At 45.0% G+C, this 21,536-nt stretch overlaps 1 protein-coding gene across 1 annotated transcript in view; it reads left to right on the plus strand.

Moving 5' to 3' along the window:
* The window catches only part of LOC309556067 (prostatic acid phosphatase-like), a 163,292-nt gene that overhangs the window by 125,558 nt on the left and 16,198 nt on the right, over positions 1-21,536 (plus strand). The window contains exons 8-9 of the mRNA XM_082258379.1: positions 4,754-4,836; positions 19,848-19,954. Of these exons, the coding sequence (XP_082114505.1) occupies positions 4,754-4,836; positions 19,848-19,954 (190 nt within the window). The remainder of the gene's footprint in view (positions 1-4,753; positions 4,837-19,847; positions 19,955-21,536) is intronic.

Raw genomic sequence — 21,536 nt, forward strand, 5'->3', positions numbered from 1 at the left:
CCGACTCCCGCTGTGAATGAAAACAGCGGGAGCGCTCCTCCGGCGGCGCGTGAGCGCCGCCTACAGGGGAGGAGTCTAGCGACGTAGGTCTACGTCGCTATACGATAACGAGCCACTGTTCCGCAGTAGCAGCACAGTGGCTAGAGGTAAAGCGGTTAAAGAGCACACCAAACGCTTAAGATATCTTCTTTATTAACTTCAACTTTTCTTCATAGATAACAGTGACACTTTTGCAGCAGACAGTCCATGTACAACATGTGCTGAATACAGTATAACAAATGGTGGATATATTTCTCTCTCTATTGCTGTTTGCTGTTTGAGTTTGTTTGCTTGGGTTTGGTTTTGAGTTGTTAGAGTTGTTTGGGTTTGTTCGATAGTTTGAATTCGATATAACTTTTGAAGTTTGATAGTTTGTTTGTTTGTTTGATTTCGTGTTCGAGTTTGGTGGAACTACAAGTGAACACATAACTAGTTCAGTATACAGCTCTAATCACATTACTAACAATAGGAACATGTATAACTGTTAATTACCTATTTTTGGCCACTTGCTTCCATAAAACTGCTCTGTGGATCTGTGTGTCTATTCAGTTCTCTTCTGTAGTGGAAAATGAGAAGGCTGGCTGAAGCATGAGGCTTCAGAGACAAAAAATGAGTGTAAGGCTGGCTGTAATTGGCCAAGACTGTTGCTGAGTATGAGATTGGCTGTGATTGGCCACAAACTCCTTATGGGTAATAAAGTTTAACTCTGTGCTTTCTGGTTTCAACTCTGCTCTGTCTGAGCTTACCTTACAGGCATATAAATGAATCTTACAGGCAAATTTCCTTTTGCTTCTGTGAACACAACATACAACTGTTATGTGACATCCAAACATGAAATCACAGTAAATAACTCTGCTTTTGTCTCTCACATATAAACATATGCACTGTATTGAGGTTATTAACAGGTCTAGCTGTATATGCATGTAGGTCATATTAGCAACCTAGGACAGGTTCTAGCTGGACAGCTACAGAAGCCCCCTTTAAGAACCGAAGAGAATGTAGTACCTATGCTAGCAAGGCCTTGCACTACTTCACTGGCATTTGGAGCTCTTTATCACTCTTCATGTGATATTTGTAATCCAAGGTTAAGGATGTTAATAAGATCCCAACTGCTGTCAGTGTATTTTGTGTTGAAAAGAATACTTGTGGTTCCAAAGGTCACTAGGCATTTTATATAACGTCAGCGTCCACGAGTGACATATTCAGCTAGGTGCTTTCATGCTGAGGATCCCCCTGAGGGTGATACAGTGTTGTTCTTGATTTTTGTATGTTCAACAGTTCACATAGTTTCCGAATCAACTTGCTCTCAAAGTCCCGACCTTGGTCAGAGTGTAAACGTTGCGGCAGGCCATAATGAACAAAGAACTTTTCAACCAGTGTCTTGGCAAATGTGCTAGCCTTCTTGTCTTGTGTTGGAAAAGCTCCTAGTAAAGTGGTCTGTCACAACTAAGACATTACTACTTGACAAAGCTATATATAGCGAAACATGTAGTTGTGGCAACCAGAAGCTCTTCAGAAGCATTTGTGATACTTCATCCGCCCAGCCTGGCCTCTGTGGATCCCCGCGGCATTATTTCCGGCTACTTCCGGTGACGTCATCCAGGCGTCACTTCCAGTCCGCACGTAGGACTCGGCTTTCAACTACGCATTGGCCCCGGTTCAGTATGGCGGCCGCACACAGAACCGTGCGAGTCACTACTATTGGAAGTTCCAGCCTTCCATCAGGGAGCATCTTTTTCTATCTGAAGTCACCTGATGTCATTGCGAGTCCCCTGCGAGTCAGCCAGGTAAAATATTGGCGTATAAAAGGCACACATGATTTGACACCTATTTTCAAGGGAAAAAAGTGTGTGTTATACACTATGTCTTGCACACTATAGCCATACACTATGTACGATATATATATATATATATATATATATATATAAGAATGGAAGCACAGGTCACAGGGAATACGAGAGATACAAGGAAAGGGGGAACCAGGACTGGGTACAGGAACAAGGGGAGCAGATATTAGGCAGCTGACTGCAAGCTATAGGATGCAGGACAAGAGGAAGATTGAGAGCAGGATAAAAGGTAGCAGCATCTAACTTGCTGACATAGCAAGCAAATCAAAACACTGGCAAGGTGTACCAGCAGAAGAGGTACTTAACCTTCCTAGCGGTATTCCCGAGCGTGACTCGGGGTTAGATTTTAGAGCCAAAAGCGGTAACCCTGAGCCACACTCGGGGTAGCGCTAGGAAGATCGCTGGATCCTGGTAGAGGTTTTACTTACCTTTTCCCCGGGATCCAGCGAAGAATGCGGGCGGTATGCGGCGGCGGAGCTTCCTCCGGATCGTCTGCGAGCCCCGACTTCCGTCTCCGGCGACGTGATGTCCGCCGGGGGGTGGAACCGGCGGCAAATTCAAATGTAAAACACACCAAACACACTGATATCATTCAAAATAAAAAAAATCACATTACATTGCCCCCCAGTGCCCTTTCCTGCAGTTTTACTGTACTTTTTATGTAAATATGTGTGTGTGTGTATATATATATATATATATATATATATATATACAGTGTATACAGTGTGTGTATATATATACGTATATATGTATATATATATATATATATATATATATATGTATATATATATATATATATATATATATATATATATATATGTATATATATATATATATATATATATATATATGTATATATATATATATATATATATGTATATATATATATATACACGTGTATATATGTGTGTGTATATATATATAGTGTATATATATATATATATATATATATATATACGTAATTCTTGTGAATGAGCAGCCCAAACAAACTGTGTATATATATATATATATATATAATATATATATATATATATATATATATAATAAATGTATACAGTTGGTTTGGGCTGCTCATTCACAAGAATTACATGCAAAATAATGGTACCGCTTTCAGCACCTAAAATCCAAAAGAATCATACCGCCAGGGAGGTTAAAGTGGAGTTCCACCCTAAAATGATACTTACCTCCATCTTCTCGCTCCGGGTCACCTGAAAAACAAATGGATAATCGCAATTTTTTTTTTTCTACTTACCTCGTTTAGAAGCTAATATACTCACCTTACTTCCTACTTCCTCCCCTCGGCGGCCACGGCGATTCGTCACTTCCTGGCATGCAATGATTCCTGGGAGCTGAACGTCATTGCTCCCAGGAATCAATGCGCCTGCACCGGCCCCGACGTCAGTTCCGGTGCAGGTGCCGTCATACCTTGCAAAACAGCTTCTGGGCATGCCCAGAAGCTGTGCAGGGATGACGCTGCGGCACCGGAAGTGACGGCGGGGCCGGTGCAGTGCATCGTGGTACCGAAGAAGATGGAAGAGGACACAGAAGAGGATCGCGTTGGCTTCAAGCTGCCCACACCTGAGATGGCAGCGCTGGAGAATACATTTTCAAGGTAAGTATTTCGTCTTGCAGGTAAGTGCAACCCCGGACAGATCAGAGGCTAGCCATTGTGGAATGCACTAGCCCTGACTGTCCCGGGGGTATTTTTATTAAAAAAAAAGTTCACTGGGTGGAACTCTGCTTTAAGTACCCTCCCAGTAGCTAGCATAAAGGTGGAGACTGATTACTACAAAATGTTGACTCCTGGGAGACACCCACTGTGCTGTAGATGGGCACTACAACTACAACTGTCTTCCCAGGGAACCACAGTACCGCCAGCAGGTAATTTAAGTCCTGACACTCTTTATAAGAGCTCCTGACAGCCCTTTAGTTGTATTATTGCGTGCCAGAAGATTGCGGTGGCAGGGGTGAAGGGGGTGGGATGGAGGAAGACAAAGAAGATGAATCAGCACACGGGACATATCATACTGATTGTAAGTTGAATCCCTTGTGCTAATTGTTATCTATTTGATTTTAGTTAAAATTAGGCTTTAAATAGATGTTTTTCACTCCTCATATGCTCCACTTCCATAATGCAACAGGATTTTTTTCAGTCTGTTCTGTATAAACAATGCTATCAACCAGCTTAAAACTAACTACTCTTAAAACTGTCCTCTCTCCCCTCCTAACAGCTATGCTAACTAACTTGTTTAGGAAAGATTTATATACAGTATTTACCTATTCAGCCTGCTCTGGTCTGTTCACATGATTCAGCTCCTCTGTGTCAGCCAGCGGGGTTTCAGGGGGGGAAAAGGGAACACCGACATCGGATGGGCCATTGAAGTCTATGGGTGATGTCACCACTTACGGCTTTACTAGTCTTTGTCGGAGGGCTCTCTCCTCAACCCTGCAGCTGCGGCTGGCTGACACTTGGGAGATACTGTACACTTTGGATGCTGGTTCCTCTGTTACTTTAAAACAACATATCTAGTTGTTTTACTCTATAGACACCAGGTGCATATATGTAAAGCAGTGAATGTGAGGTTCACTAAGTATTCACTGGTGTTGAATCAAGCACTGACATATAAAACACATGCAAGTGGAAGATTCACCTGCAGTGAATATTTTGTAAATGTCATGTAAAAGACAAGCTTGCTAAACAATTGACAACCAGTGTGAGAACTCAAGCAGCCATGAAGTAAACAACCAAATATTTTTATATATTTATCAGTGAATAAGGTGAAGGTGTTTAACTTAAGCCAAAAATTGCACAGCTGGTGTTCTTTGAATTCTTGTAATTAATTCAAAGCATTTCATCTTGTTTTCAGGTGTTCTTGTGAAAGCCATTTTAGAAAATATCACACAAGCTCTCACTACATCTAGCAAACAAAAACTGATAATGTACTCAGCGGTATGTATTTGGCATTCTTAGCAATATTTCTTCATATTTTAAAAGGGTCTCAAGAAAATGTAAGAAAATATAACACAACAGAAATAGACCTCTAAACTGGATTTGGACACTGGTTTTAGTTAATCTTATATATATATATATATATATATATATATATATATATTAAAAATTAAAGGAACACTTTGAAAACACATCAAATCTCAATGGGGAAAAATATCATGCTGGATATCTATACTGATATGGACTGGGCAATGTGTTAGGAATGAAAGGATGTGATGGAATTAAAAATTATCAACCTACGGAGGGTTGAATTTTAAAGGAAACCCGAAAATCAAAATGGTACTCAGTAGTTTATATGGCCCTCACGTGCTTCTATGCATGTCTGACAATATCGGGGCATGCTCCTAATGAGATGACTGATGGTGTCCTGTGGTACTTCATCTCACATCTGGACCAGGGCATCACTGAGCTCCTGAACAGACTGAGGTGCAACCTGGCGGCATGGATGGAGTGAAACATAATATCCTAAAGGTGTTCTATTTTATTTAGGTAAGACGAGCCTGGGGGACATTCAATGGTATAAATTCCTTCATCCTCCAGGAACTGGCTGCATATTCTCATCACATGAGGCCGGGCATTGTTATGCACCAGGAGGAACCCAGGACCCACTGCCCCAGCCTAGGGTCTGACAATGGGTCCAAGGATTTCATCCCGATACCTAATGGCATTCAGGGTGCCGTTGTCTAGCCTGTAGAGGTCTGTGCGTCCCTCCATGGATTTGCCTCCCCAGACCATCTCTGACCTACCACCAAACCGGTCATGCTGAACAATGTTACAGGCAGCATAGCGTTCTCCACAGCTTCTGCAGATCCTTTCACGTCTGTCACATGTGCTCAGGGTGAACCTGCTCTCATCTATGAAAAGCACAGGACGCCAGTGGTGGACCTGCCAATTCTGGTGTTCAATGGCAAATGTCAATGGCCACTAGAGGACATCGGGCCCTCAGGCCACCCTCATAAAATCTAATTCTGATTGTTTGGTCAGAGACATTCACACCAGTGGCTTGCTGGAGGTCATTTTCTAGGGCTCTGGCAGTGGTCATCCTGTTCCTCTTTGCACAAAGGAGCAGATACCGGTCCTGCTGATGGGTTAGGGAGCTTCTATGGCCCTGTCCAGCTCTCCTAGAGTTACTGCCTGTCTCCTGGAAGCTCCTCCATGCTCTTGAGACTGTGCTGGGAGACACAGCTAACCTTCTGGCAATGGCCCGTAGTGATGTGCCATACTGGAGGATTTGGACTGCCTGTGCAACCTCTGTAGCAGGGATAAGCAAGCTGTGGCCCTCCAGCTGCTGCAAAACTACAAGTCCCATCATGCCTATGCCTCTGGGTGTAATGCTTGCGGCTGTCAGAGACTTGCTATGCCTCATGGGACTTGTAGTTCTGTAACATCTGGAGGGCCACAGTTTGCATATCCCTGCTCTGTCGGGTCCAGGTATGACCCTAGCCAAAGCTGACAGCCTAGTGAAAAACGCAACGCATACTAGCACATTATGAAAGACTTACCTTGAAACAAAGCCCTCCAGCAGCACACAGGTCACTGCAGACAGGGCTTCCATCTTCACACGATCTTCCTGGCCACGTGCATGTGGGAGTCCCAGACGCCGCACAGAGCTCTGAAGGAGTATGCCATTCCTTCAGAGCACATGCGTCGGAGACATCACCAGCTGCAAAGATACTGAATATCTTCCAAATGGTGAATGTTGAGGAAATATTTCTTGTACCTACAGGTAACGCTTTATTATAAGCTTACCTGTAGGTACAAATGTCCAATGGGAGTTTACTACAACTCTTGGAGGATGAAAAAATCCACTCTTTCCCACACTGCAAGGGTTAAATGCTTTTTATGTCCAGGAGAGGAATGAAAGGGCCCTTACACCTAGCTCCAGCGCTCTCCTCCTATGCCTTAAGCTCTGGTCTGTGGAGTCGCGGCATCATTACACACAAAACAGGAACATTACTCCTTTATGGTATGCTGAGGAGTCTGGAGTGTGACCTGCGATGGTCCAAGCTTACAGAGCAGACTGCAGGGGACCAGTCTCTTCTTAGAGGACTCTGCAGGAGCTAAGGGGTAATGTAAATATTAGGTCCTTAATCCTCTGTTCCTAGACTAAACAAACATTTAAACCCTACAAGAGTAAATATTTTAGGTTTCCTGGTGTTGGGTTTTAAATAAAGGATTGGAAGGGTTAGAAACTCTGTCAGGATTTTATTGCTTTCTTTGTTCACATTGTTAGGCTTTCAACTCCACTTTAAGTGGATTTACACTTGGTGAGCTTCAATACCCTCTCAGTTATCCCGATACACTTACCTGTCCTACCTCCTTCGAGACTTCTGTGTGGTCTGTGCAATGCCACGCTGCCTCTTCACTATCAGCTTCTTCTGTGCATGGGTACCACAATTTCCAGTGATTTCAATGGGGAGTTTATTTCTGTCTGTGATGATAATCAGGGAGGGCATTGTGTGAAGTTACTTTCCAGGCTCCTACAAAAAAAAAAATTATAGAAATTTTTTTAACTGCAAAAAAATGTTTATTTATTTATTATAATTTTTTTTTTTTTAATGTGAAATTATACTTTAAAATTAATTTACTGTTTCATATACATTATTTTAGAGGCTCTTTGCTGCATTTTTATGCTTTAGAACAATGTTTCTCAACTCCGGTCCTCAGGGCACACTAACAGGCCAGGTTTGCAAGAAAACTGAAATACATCACAGGTGATATCATTTGATGCTCAGTGATTGCAGTTTTCTAGTCTGCATCTCCCCAAGGTAATACTTAAAATCTGGACTGTTAGTGTGCCCAGAGGACCGAAGTTGAGAAACACTGCTTTAGAATAATGTTTTCAACCTTTGCTTGTAAGGCCATGTAAAAATGAAATGGTAAACCCAGGTTTTTCTATTTCTACACAATAACGAAAAAGTATGGGGGGGGTTACCAAAGACCAATTACCAAAGACTGGTGCATGCTAGAAAATGCAACAATATCATAGTTGGCAACAGTCCTGAATTTCACCGGACATTAAAGATATTCAGACCCATGCCCCAGTCCGTCTGTGTCCCCGGAAAAATCGCAGGAAATTGGCTTTGTCCCAGTGTTCTGTGGGCAACCCGTCAGATCTTTGGGATGGCCGAAGATTCCGGCTGTGAAAACATGGCCGCGGGATCTCCCTCTGGATAGCATGTGTCTTCCCTGTGTACAGTGGAGAGGGGAGGGACCTCTGACCCAAGTAGCTAATCGGCTTATTTCTTTAGTGTACAAGCAAAGCAATTCACATGTACACTGAAGCCGATTAGCTGCCAGGGTCGGAGGTCTCTCTCCATTGTACACAGGAAAGACACCTGCTAGCTGGAGGGAGACTTCGTGGGCACCACAGAACTACCGTCCTCCACCCTCTCAATTCTTAATAAGCTGACAGCCAGAGGTGCAGGGGGAGATGCTGCACGCACCACAGTTGCAGGTGAGTGGTCATGGGGTAATCTGCTGGATGTTCTGTGTGTGGGGGGCTACAGAGCTGTGTTTGGATTGGAGGTGCACATCAAGTCCTGTACTGTGTCTGCACCCTCTCTGACCATCTCCTGTAGCATGTCCGCACCCTCAATGACCGTCTTCTGTATCATGTCCGCACACTCTCTGACCATCTCCTGTACCATGTCCGCACACTCTCTGACCCTCTCCTGTATCATGTCCGCACACTCTCTGACCATCTTCTGTACCATGTCCGCACACTCTCTGACCATCTCCTGTACCAAGTCCGCACACTCTCTGACCCTCTCCTGTATCATGTCCGCACACTCTCTGACCATCTTCTGTACCATGTCCCCACCCTCTCTGACCATCTTCTGTGCCATGTCCGCACACTCTCTGTCCATCTCCTGTATCATGCCCGCACACTCCCTGTCCATCTCCTGTATCATGTCCGCACGCATCTCTGACCGTCTTCTGTACCATGTCCGCACACTTTCTGACTGTCTTCTGTACCATGTCCGCACACTCTCTGACCATCTCCTGTATCATGTCTGCACACTCTCTTACCATCTTCTGTACCACGTCTGCACACTCTCTGCCCTTCTTCTGTACCATGTCTGCACACTCTCTGAGCGTCTTCTGTACTATGTCCACACGCTCTCTGGCTGTATCCTGTACCATGTCCGCACCCTCTCTTACCGTCACCTGTACCAGGTCCGCACACTCTGTGACCATCTCCTGTATCATGTCCGCACACTCTGGTGTTTGAAGTATCTTTATCTGCTGATTGTTAAACTTTATAGCATACACGTGTAGCGCCACCCCCGCAGGAGCTGCTGATTATATTATTGGGTCTACACCCTGCCTAACAACCCAATCAAATTGGCTCGATCCCTCCTCAGGCACAACTGACCCAGAATAGGACTGGACTATCAAATAGATACACAGGTTGGAATACAATACTTCACTATGCAACAATACCTTGTTACCTTCTTGAATAGTAGTCCTTCTGGGTGACACAATGGAACAACGCACAAGATTGTAATTAACCAAACTTAGTTTACTATGTATCAAATTGAATAGGGGAGATACAATACAATACAATACAAGTCCATAAAAGGTTATTTAAAACAGCTTTAAAAAGGTAAAAGAATGCCCCCACACTCCTCTTGCATTAAGGCTAGACACAGTACCAGGTAGGTGGGCCTATCTGAGTCCCTCCCCCAGAGTTCTCTTCTTTCTTGTTGATCTTCGCTAGCAAGGTTATTGAATAGAGCTCATTTGTAATCCAGATTAGGAATAAAGATCAAGAGAGAAAAAAAACAACGAGCTGTTAGTTGTCACCGCAGGGTGTCTGCGTAACTGAGCAATAACTTCTGCGAGAGAGATAAGCCTCTGGCGACTCCTTTACAGACCTTATTGTTTGTCTATGAGTCTCCTGAGAGAGTATGGTGATAAACCCCGGGGTTTTATCACCTCCTGCTGCGCTACCGCTATCTGTAGATAAAACTGTCTCTTCAGCAGATAAAGTCAGTTATTGGGCATGTGCCCTCTCACCAACAGAAGTTTCTCCTTCGCGCGCTTCCACTGCGGTCTCAGTCCTTTGGCTATATGCCAGCCGCGCGGGGTCCTTCTGGCGGATGACTTCCGGTCTCGGCAAACAGCAGTATGACCTCCAGGAATGTGCCTCGTGCTTGAGATGGGACGGTTCCACGTCGTCCCTCCAGGCTAAAAGGCTCTGGCCCAATATCCAGTGTCAGTCCTTCACTCTCGCTCGCTGGTTCCTCAGAGTCCAGCACAGAAAGGCCCCCCCTTTCGCGCGCTTCTCTCTTCCTTTAAATAACCTCCCCCATAGTGCCGTGCGGTGCAGCCGTGCACCCTCGATCTTGCAAAGCAGCCTGGGAAATGTAGTTTCTTCATCTTGTGAAAAGGAAGTCACAGCCTGGGAAATTCCATGCAGCTACCACTAGAGGGAGCCTAGTTCCTGGATCTTGCAAAGCAGCCTGGGAGATGTAGTTTCTTCATCTTGTGAAAAGGAAGTCACAGCCCGGGAAATTCCATGCAGCTACCACTAGAGGGAGCCTAGTTCCTTCCCACATATCAAACAGTGTCTTTAGGCATGTTTAACCCCGCTACACACTCCCCCCACTTGAGAAACTTTGGTCCCCAAAGAGGTCAACAGTATGTACCCTAGTGCATAGGTTGGCATTATACAACAAAAACATTAACATTTTGCTGAAATAAATCAATCTGAATACATCCAATTTTGTATTCTAATAGCAGTGCAACAGTAAAACGATAAAGTGCAATTAATAAACAAATAAGTGATTTCTACAGTGTTAATATAGTGCTGCTTTAAAAAGCACATGTGCCTTTGCAATTTCTTAAACACTTACATCTTAAAGTTTGTGTTGAAAAAAAACATCAAAAGGTGAGAAAGAAAAAAAAAAACATATAGTGAGGTCAGAGCAACAAAATGTGCGCAAACATTAACTCACAAAGTAAACCAAATTGTGAACATCAAAAACTGTGCTTATTATAATGGCCAAACCCAATATCCTTATGTACAAACTTAAATGCAAACGTTTTCTACTTCAATACTTTGTTCTCATGATCTCTCACAGACCCCCCAAAACTTGGGTGGCTTGTACAGTTGTGCCTGGGGGTGAGCTAGGGTTGTCCCCCACCAAATCTACAGTGGAGGAACTAGGCTGGTCAGGAGATCTTTTGGAGGTAAAAACAGCTTCTTCCGAACATTCACCCAATTGATCATAGGTCAGTCTCTTAGGTGGGTGAATGACTCTCCTTTCCCTCTGTTCCCGTGGAGGCATGCTCTCAGAGGTGCTAGGATCAGGCACTTCTGAGGATTCTTCAATGTCCCCCTCCTCATGTTCCAACACAGAGGAACCTGATGGTTCAAGAGAGGTCAGTTCTTCTTCAGAGAAGGGTGCAACCTCCTCCTCAGGATCTTCATCCTCAGCTGCTTCTTCTGGAAGCATATGAAAGGGTATGAATTCAGGGGCTTCTGCCCGAAGGGCTCCTCTATCAGCCAAGTCAGATGAAGACAGGGAGGCAGGTGTGGGTTCTGGCAACTGAGATGACCACAACCAGTCAGGTACCTCCTCTTCATCTTCCAAATCTTCAGATGGAGAACTTCCCTCTCCCTCATCTGGGAGCGTCGTCTGAGATCTGGTAACTGGTCTAGACCGGCGAGAAGTCGAAGGGGCCTCTGACAAGTCTTCCACAGGGGGCATACGAACCGCTTCAGAGAGAGGCAGCAAATGGTTCCGATGCCAAGCCTTCAATGGACCCACACTTCCTTCAGGCCGAATTTGGTACACAGGAAGGTTTGGCAGTTGCTTGCAGATAACATAAGGTTGGGACTTCCAGCGGTCTGCCAACTTGTGTTTTCCCGGGACACCCAAGTTTCTCAACAAAACCCTGTCCCCTGGTTGCAGGTCATGGATCCGAACTTTTAGGTCGAAATTTTTTTTATTCCGCAGTCCACGTTGATCAGATGTGGCCTGAGCCTTGTCATAGGCCGCTTTCAGACTCTTCCGCAGTCGGTCCACATATCCTCTATGCGATGCTGAAGAGGTATGATCAGGCGAAATGCCAAAGGCCAAATCCACTGGCAACCGAGCCTCCCTTCCAAACATCAGCCGATAAGGGGAATATCCAGTAGCATCACTGACAGTGCTGTTGTAGGCATGCACAATGGCAGCTACGTGCTTGCCCCAATGCTGTTTCTTCTCTGAGCTCAAAGTCCCCAACATATCCAAAAGAGTCCTGTTAAATCGTTCAGGCTGGGCATCCCCCTGTGGATGGTAGGGAGTGGTTCTAGTCTTTTGAATGCCTAACATATCTAACAGTCTCTTGATCAGTCTGCTTTCAAAGTCCCTTCCCTGATCAGAATGGAGGCGTTGTGGTAACCCATAATGTACAAAGAACTTCTCTACAAGAACTTTGGCTACCGTTGAGGCCTTCTGATCCCTTGTTGGGAATGCTTGAGCATATCTGGTAAAATGGTCTGTTACCACAAGGACATTCCCCTGGCCACTCAGATCAGGCTCTAAGCAAAGGAAATCAATGCACACCAGCTCCATGGGTCCCTGACTTTGTAGATGGCCCATTGGGGCTGCTTGACGTGGCAGAGTCTTCCTCTGTATACACCGGACACAAGAATGACAGTATCCTTCAACTTCGGCCCTCATACAAGGCCAGTAGAACCTGTCCCTGACAAGCTGAAAGGTTCTTTCGGGCCCCAGATGGCCATGATTATCATGAAGAGCGGCCAGAACTCCCTCTCTGTATTTAGCTGGTAAGAACAGTTGCCACTTCTCCTCCAGATCTTCAGATGGACCTCTCCGGTAGGCCACTCCTTCTCTGATCTGTAACCGGGTCCACTCTCTATGCAACAGACGGGCCCCCTGAGGGGAGTCAGTTAGAAGCAACTCAGGGCTCTGGATCTCCAGAGCTTCCAAGAGAAGTTTTCCCAAAGGGTCTTCCAACTGCTCCTTCCGCAAGTCCCTTTTGGACAGCCGGGGCAAACCCTCCCCTTCAACTTGGGTCACCTGGCAGTAGCATTTGGGTACTCCGATAGCCGAAACCCCAATCTCTTCTGCTCTTGACCCTCCTCGGGATCGAAATTCAGTTCCCTGATATAGGGCACGCACCCCTTCTGGAGCCAAATGAGTCCATTCTTCCGCAGGTTCCTGTGGAACATGCAACCTTCTGGATAGGGCATCTGCATCCCTATTTCCGATTCCTGGCCGATACTTCAGGCTAAAATTGAAGCTAGAGAGGGCAGCCAACCATCGATGTCCTGTTGCATCCAGCTTGGCCGTAGTCAACAGATAGGTGAGGGGATTATTATCTGTCTTGACAATGAATTCAGCTCCGTACAGGTAGTCTTTCAATTTGTCAACCACTGCCCACTTCAAGGCCAAGAATTCAAGTTTGTGAGTAGGATAATTCCTTTCAGCAGGCAATAGGCTTCTGCTCACATAGGCAACAGGTCGCAGATGACCCTCATGCTCCTGATAAAGTACCCCCCCCAGCCCATCTCGGCTGGCATCAACATGCAGTTCATATGGTTTTGTGGGGTCCGCATAGGCCAACACAGGGGCAGTGGTTAGGGTTTCCTTCAGCTGGACAAAGGCCCCTTCGCATTCCGGGGTCCACTGATCCTGGATGGATTCCTTAGCCTTCCGGGGGCCTATGGTGGACTTCGCCGGCTTTACCAACTCAGGGACATCATCTTCTTCATTCTTCAGGAGCTCATTTAGGGGTCGGGCAATCTGGGCGAACCCCTCCACAAACCTCCTGTAATAGGAGCAAAAGCCCAAGAATGACCGGAGTTCGGTCACATTTGTGGGTCTCGGCCAGGAAGCAACAGCATCCAGCTTGTCCGGGTCAGTGGCCACCCCTTCTTCAGACACGATATGGCCCAGGTAATGGACCGAGGACTGATAGAATTGGCACTTCTCAGGAGAAAGTTTCAGACCTTCTTCATGTAGCCTCTTCAAGACCTTTTCCAACCTCTCCTCATGTTCTTCTAAAGTTCTGCCAAACACGATAACATCATCCAAGTATACCAGTACCTCTATCAAATTCATATCTCCAACGGTCCTCTCCATCAGCCTTTGGAAGGTAGCAGGGGCCCCGGACAACCCCTGAGGCATGCGATTGAACTCAAAGAACCCCACAGGGGTGATGAAGGCTGTTTTCTCCCGATCTTCAGGGTGCATGGGGATCTGATAATACCCACTCTTTAAGTCCATCACACTGAACCACTTCGCCCCTGACAGACTCTGTAGGGCATCTTCGATTCGAGGAGTGGTATACTGGTCTGGGATGGTTCTTCTGTTCAGCGTTCGGTAGTCGATACAAAGCCTCAAAGATCCATTTTTCTTCCGGACTACCACTATCGGGGAAGCATACGGGCTCCTGGATTCTCGGATAATCCCGATCTTTTTGAGCTCTGCCAGCTGTTGACGTAGATCTTCTAAGTCACCTAAGGGGACTCGCCGGACTCTCTCCCTGAAAGGCTTGTCCTCACTCAGGCGGATCTTATGAGTAGCGCTCCTGGCACATCCCACGTCAAACTCGTCCTTAGAGAATATTTCCCTACATCGAGCAAGTTGTGCCTTGGCCCTCTTCACCCATTCCGGCGGGAGGGCAGCGTTTCCAGAGCAAAGCTCCTCTATAACCGCTTCACCCTGTTCCTTTTCTTTGAAATCAATGGGGGCAACTGGGGTAGCCGGGTTGACTTGGCCCAGGAGCACTCTGGCCGGTACCTTCACTGGTGTAATAGAGGTGTTTCTGACACTCACTAAAACCCTTCCACGGTTTTCCTGTAACACCTTCAAAGGGATCACCTCAGGGATCACTTCTATCCCTCTCTGTCTCTCCTTTTGACCTGATTCAAAGATAATGAAGGGACCCGGCTGTTGCCATGTGAGTTTAACAGAAGCCTTAAAACAGGCCACCTCTCCTGGCTGTAAGACCTTTTCTGCTCTATCCAGCTTCCAGAGTCGTCCAACTCCTTCTGCGGGGGTCTCTTGCTCCAACACTAATCGTTGGTAGGCCTGCCGTAGCATGGGATGGATCCTTGGCGCCTGAGCATCTTGTCCCTGGACCAGTTGTATCAGAAGGCGCCTTACCAGGTCAGTGTTTGTTCCTACGATGAGAGAGCTTTTGTTGGCCCCTGGTGGACGAGGACAGACCACCGCTAAGGTGTCGAAGGTTTCCGCTTCACCAGCCACTGATGGATCAAAGGTCAACTTGATTGGCAGATACCCGTCATAGGGAAAACTTTGGGTCCCAATACCCCATATCTCCAGATCTTCCAACTTCTGCAAAGGTAGATGGGTAAGATATTTATCATAGAAGTCTCTATACAAAAGAGTCACCTGGGCCCCTGTGTCAAGGAGGGCTCTTGTGTAAATTCCTTCCACCTGAACCGAGACCACTGGGGAGGGCCCGACCAAGTTAGTTGGGAATTCTCTTGATGTAGCCTGGTTGTCTGATTCAGTTCTCTGTACCCTGGCCCTCTTCTCCTTTTTCTTCCTTGATCTGGGCCCCCGCTGAACCCGGTGTGCATTGACTTTCCTTCCCTCAGTAACCCGGAGTCTAGAACTGGGGGTATTATATTTGGGTCTGACCCCCTGACTCAGTTTCCCTGATCCTGCACCACTTCTGGAGTCCCTTAAGACTGGCGGACACCCGGTTGACTCCTTCACCGGTGTCCTCTGAAGTTTCCCGCTGGCTCGCGAGGTTTCGCGGCAGCATTTCCTGAGCTGGGACATACCCTTCTAACATGCCCAACTCCCCCGCAGTTGAAACAAGTTAACAATCTTGCAGGCCGTGGCTCTGGATCTGTGCTGAGACTAACAGGTTCATCTGGCCTCTCCGATATACTCCCCTTGGGTAGAGTGGATACCAGACCAGTCAGGATGGACACCATTTCTATCAACTGAGACACTTGGGTCTTTAGAAGTTCAACTTGAGAGTCACCCTCTTCCACACTTATCACTCCAACCCGGGCAGTTGAGTCAAACTGCCGACTTTTCTTCTTGTTGTCCAACATAACCTCTTCCTCTCTGACCATTCGAATCAGATCGGGGTATTCTAGAATGCCGCCATCTCGACGAGTTCGTAACAGTATGGCAATGGGATCTAAAGGTTGAGCCCCTTTCAGAACCTGTCGTGCACGAGTCTCATCTATTTTCCGGTGGTCTATTCCTTTCTTTAACAGAATCTGGTGGATAATCCTATCCAGACGTTTAATGAATTCGGACAACTTCTCCCCCTCTTCTTGATAACAGTGGTCCAACTGGTAGAGAAGTTCAGCCGCGTTCTCCGTCCGACCAAACACATCTTGCAGAATGTCCAAATAATCCTGTGCAGTGCAGTTCTTCTTGCTAAGCTTTAGATTACGTACAGCCTCTAATGCAGGTCCCCTTAAACTCTCTGTGATTCTCTGCTTCTTGTGCTGTTCTGGTACCTCCCATTCCTCCAAAGCCTGAGTGGCGGTATCTAACCACTCTTCGAACCCATCTTCTGCTGAAGGCACAGGCTGTTTCCCAGAGAATGTCCGGAGCTTCCTATATCCAGTCATCAAATAGCTCGAGGAGTCCCTACTACATTTTGCCACAATCTCCCCAAGAACAGCACACAGTTCTGAGCTAAAAGTCGACAAAGGTGATGACTCAGGATGCCCTTCTTGGACACCTTTTTCTTGGCTGGATACCCCAGGGGTGGTGGATGAGGGACCCGCAATAGGAACTCCTGGATGTATCAGGAAAAGTTCTGTTTGGTCAGTAGTTTTTACACTGTTTCCGTTGAAATAATCAGGGACCCCCTTCCTCCACTCACACAGTGCATACGTGTGTGGGACAGTGGTGTCAGTTTTCATGTCAATCACCCAAAATTTCCTGTCTGTGGATAGTGCCCTCAAAACAGGGAGGAGCTTTTCTTCAGTCCAGGCTTCTCCCTTGATTTCAACCACCAGGCCATTTTCCACTATGACATTCTCTTCCTTGCACCACTCAGCAGCAGCGACAGGATCCATTTCTGCGTGGGAGGGGATTCTATGGCTGAGAGGGTTGTATTGCAGGACTGTAGAAATCCCGGACGAGCCCCCACGTGTAGCGCCACCCCCGCAGGAGCTGCTGATTATATTATTGGGTCTACACCCTGCCTAACAACCCAATCAAATTGGCTCGATCCCTCCTCAGGCACAACTGACCCAGAATAGGACTGGACTATCAAATAGATACACAGGTTGGAATACAATACTTCACTATGCAACAATACCTTGTTACCTTCTTGAATAGTAGTCCTTCTGGGTGACACAATGGAACAACGCACAAGATTGTAATTAACCAAACTTAGTTTACTATGTATCAAATTGAATAGGGGAGATACAATACAATACAATACAAGTCCATAAAAGGTTATTTAAAACAGCTTTAAAAAGGTAAAAGAATGCCCCCACACTCCTCTTGCATTAAGGCTAGACACAGTACCAGGTAGGTGGGCCTATCTGAGTCCCTCCCCCAGAGTTCTCTTCTTTCTTGTTGATCTTCGCTAGCAAGGTTATTGAATAGAGCTCATTTGTAATCCAGATTAGGAATAAAGATCAAGAGAGAAAAAAAACAACGAGCTGTTAGTTGTCACCGCAGGGTGTCTGCGTAACTGAGCAATAACTTCTGCGAGAGAGATAAGCCTCTGGCGACTCCTTTACAGACCTTATTGTTTGTCTATGAGTCTCCTGAGAGAGTATGGTGATAAACCCCGGGGTTTTATCACCTCCTGCTGCGCTACCGCTATCTGTAGATAAAACTGTCTCTTCAGCAGATAAAGTCAGTTATTGGGCATGTGCCCTCTCACCAACAGAAGTTTCTCCTTCGCGCGCTTCCACTGCGGTCTCAGTCCTTTGGCTATATGCCAGCCGCGCGGGGTCCTTCTGGCGGATGACTTCCGGTCTCGGCAAACAGCAGTATGACCTCCAGGAATGTGCCTCGTGCTTGAGATGGGACGGTTCCACGTCGTCCCTCCAGGCTAAAAGGCTCTGGCCCAATATCCAGTGTCAGTCCTTCACTCTCGCTCGCTGGTTCCTCAGAGTCCAGCACAGAAAGGCCCCCCCTTTCGCGCGCTTCTCTCTTCCTTTAAATAACCTCCCCCATAGTGCCGTGCGGTGCAGCCGTGCACCCTCGATCTTGCAAAGCAGCCTGGGAAATGTAGTTTCTTCATCTTGTGAAAAGGAAGTCACAGCCTGGGAAATTCCATGCAGCTACCACTAGAGGGAGCCTAGTTCCTGGATCTTGCAAAGCAGCCTGGGAGATGTAGTTTCTTCATCTTGTGAAAAGGAAGTCACAGCCCGGGAAATTCCATGCAGCTACCACTAGAGGGAGCCTAGTTCCTTCCCACATATCAAACAGTGTCTTTAGGCATGTTTAACCCCGCTACACACATATTGCTATTGTGTTATTGGATCTGGACCTGCTGTCCCTCCATCCCTCTTTCTTTCCTTCTTTCTCCTTCCCTCCCTAGCACTTTTTTTTCTTTCTCGCTCCCTCCATTTCTTTTTCTCTCTCTCTCTTCTCTTTCTATCTTCCTTCTCCCTCCATCCCTCTTTCACCTCAGACTCTATTTAACCACACCTTCTTTAAGCTACGCCCACTATTTAGAATAATGTAAACCACACCCATTTTTTTGCCACGCTGCGCGCACCGCATTACTCCTCTCCATCTGGGCCACACCTACAAATGAATGCCACGCCCCTATTTAAAATAAGACCTGCTTAATTAGTGCTTCCTGTGACAAATTAATAACATCAATTTGTTTATTTGTCACATTGTGATAATAGTGTAATGCCGCGTATGATCAGATATCATTCGCATTTTGTTGCATTAATATCGAGTTCAACAATGAGTACTAAACGTTTCATTTTTTTTTTCGTACACTTCTGGAAAAGCTTCCTGTTTGCGTGGAATCCCCTTCCATAAAAAAGGGAGTGGAATAGTTACCCTGCAATGTGTAAAAAATAGTGCAAATCAAAAACAATGGCAGCCAGTCTTTATCATTATTGCTGTATTTTAAAAGTCCCGACTGAACGTTGAGAGACATTGTGATAGCCTGCAAATGATTTTCTGGCTATATTTTTCGCTGTTCAAACATTGCTTATGTTCTGCCATCTCCTTCCAGGTTATTTTCGTGTTTCCGATCATGCATGGTCTTTGTCTATCGATTTTTAGGGAACTCATACTGTACTGTTTAAATGATTGTCCCTCGCTAGGCTATCGTGCGAGTAAAGTTTTCGTGTTTGCCCCTTTGGATATTGTTGGACGAACTGTCCTGATCAGCTGTCGAAAGCTGTGTACTAATGATCAGATTATTGTACGATCATTTCGAAAGTGATTTTTTTTCTTCTGATTATCTGATCGTGTGTATGAGGCATAGGGGGTTATGGTGGCATATGCATACACCAACATTTTGTCATAAAATTGAGAATTTTCTTTTGGGATCATCCTTAATTTTCTCCTCTCTTTCCTACATCACTGGTTATCCATACACATTCTCCTATCCTTGCTGCAGTGCTGTTTACCCCTCCTCACTACAGTATTTTTGCCACTCTGGCAATTGTATATATTTTAGAACAGTGCTTCATTAATTTTCGGCATGAGACTGGACAATTGTAGGAACTGTCAGATAGCATTTAACATGAGTTCGCAATGGCATGTGCAAAACAACATAAAATTTGTCTCAAAAGACAGTTAATTTGGAACACAAAAAAGTGCCAATATTTACACCACAAAACTTACGTGTTTCTCATTGTGAATTCCCTTCAATGTCTTCAGAAAATCTAATTACCAGCAGATTTATGTATAACAATTATGAGGATAACCATTACTTTATTATACTATATTTAGGCTAAACTTGACCTATAACAATTAGTATGGTCTGTTTATCTCTTGCAGCATGATACAACTTTAGGTGCTCTGCAGATAGCTCTAAATGTCTCCAATGGAAAACTCCCTCCTTATGCCTCTTGTAATTTCTTTGAGATTTACCAGGTTGACAATGAGTAAGTAGCTAAAAAATTGATTATTGCAGGATTATTGTTTTCTCTTTTATGATCTCATTTAGTTCATATTTTTTTTACATAAAAACATTCAATAATGAAGAGGAAGTTTTCATATTACATGTATACTGTATAATAGTTTCTATAGCACACAGATGCCCATGCCAGTACACTTAAGCTGGCCATACAACAGTAGGATTTGTTTTATTTTTAATTTTCAGAATGTTTGTCGATTTTCTCATAATTTATGATGATTTAGAAATTCAGTTCATTCCAAAATGAATTGTTAAAAGTAAACAAAATTTTAAAAGCAATGTAATTTGCCATGTTTTTGATGGCATTTTCACTGACAAGATTTTTCAAATGAAAGCTTGTACGAAAATCTACCAGTGTATGGTCAGCTTTCGCTTCAATAGCTATTAGTAATAGCCTAAGGGTCACCTTGATTTTGCAAAAATTATTGATTGGCTTTTTTAAAAAAGTCTTGCAGTCTATGCATCAAATGCTTATACAAGTTTCTTAGTTAATCCTGTTCAACATAAGGTAAACCAGGAGACAATTTGTTTCCTATTGTTTGTGATTTTCTTGTTCAAATATTTTATTTAACATTTCTCAATGAACAAAACAATATATATAATAGAGAAAAAGGTTAGCAATCAGGAGCATTCGAATATCACAGCATCAATACATCATGACATTACTTTAGTCAAAGACCAGAATGGGGAAGCTAATTCCAAACAAGTAATGCTATGCTGTGTATCAGGTTTAAATGGTAAACCCCTCATTGTTGGATTTGAGCGGATACTAGGTTGTAAAAGAAGTCTCAGGTAAAAAAAAAAAAAGGAAAAAAAAGGGGGGTAGGAGGAGAAGTGGGGTTGGAGACCGAAGCAACTAAGTAGGATGTGGAGAGCAAGGGGGTGGGAGTGAGGGGGAAGGGTCAAAGTAATTGGGATCCCTAGAGAGGTCCATAATTTGTCGTCAGTAGTACCCCGAGAATTAAATTGTTTAAGGTAGCAGGAGTAAGCCATCAAAGTCAAGGGGTAGGAAATGATCAATCCAGGGTCTCCAAAATTTTTCATAGGAGGAAACTTTGTCTAGGAAGACTACCTCGATCTTGGCGTGGGCCATTGCCTGAGTAATTCTGTGTTTCCTTGCTAAGGTACTAAGAGTAGGTGATTTCCAGGTCTTCGCAATGGTCTGTGTAGCCACATTAGTGATAATAAGAAGGAGTTTGAATTGGCGGTGGGTCACAGTCAAGGGTGGGTATTCAGGAGAGCTATGGTAGAGTCAGGTGACAATGGCGTCTCAAATAGGGTTGAGTGGATCTCGATGAGGACATCATCTGTGAATAAGTATAATTTATGCTGGTGTCCTCCTGGGTTTTATGTCTTTAATATTTGGGTTTGAGCGGATTAAGAGTGCGAGAGGTTAAATCACCAGGGCAAAAAGTAGTGGGGAAAGTGGGCAACCTTGACGAGTGCCTTGCTCAATAGGGAAGAGGTCAGAACGAAAGCCAGCATATGATACGTATGCTTTGGGGTTCTGATAGAGGGCTGATATCCATTTCAAAAAGTGGGAGCCAAAC

Source organism: Pelophylax lessonae (assembly GCF_965119305.1).
Source record: "Pelophylax lessonae genome assembly, chromosome: 5".
In the NCBI taxonomy this organism is placed as follows: domain Eukaryota; kingdom Metazoa; phylum Chordata; class Amphibia; order Anura; family Ranidae; genus Pelophylax; species Pelophylax lessonae.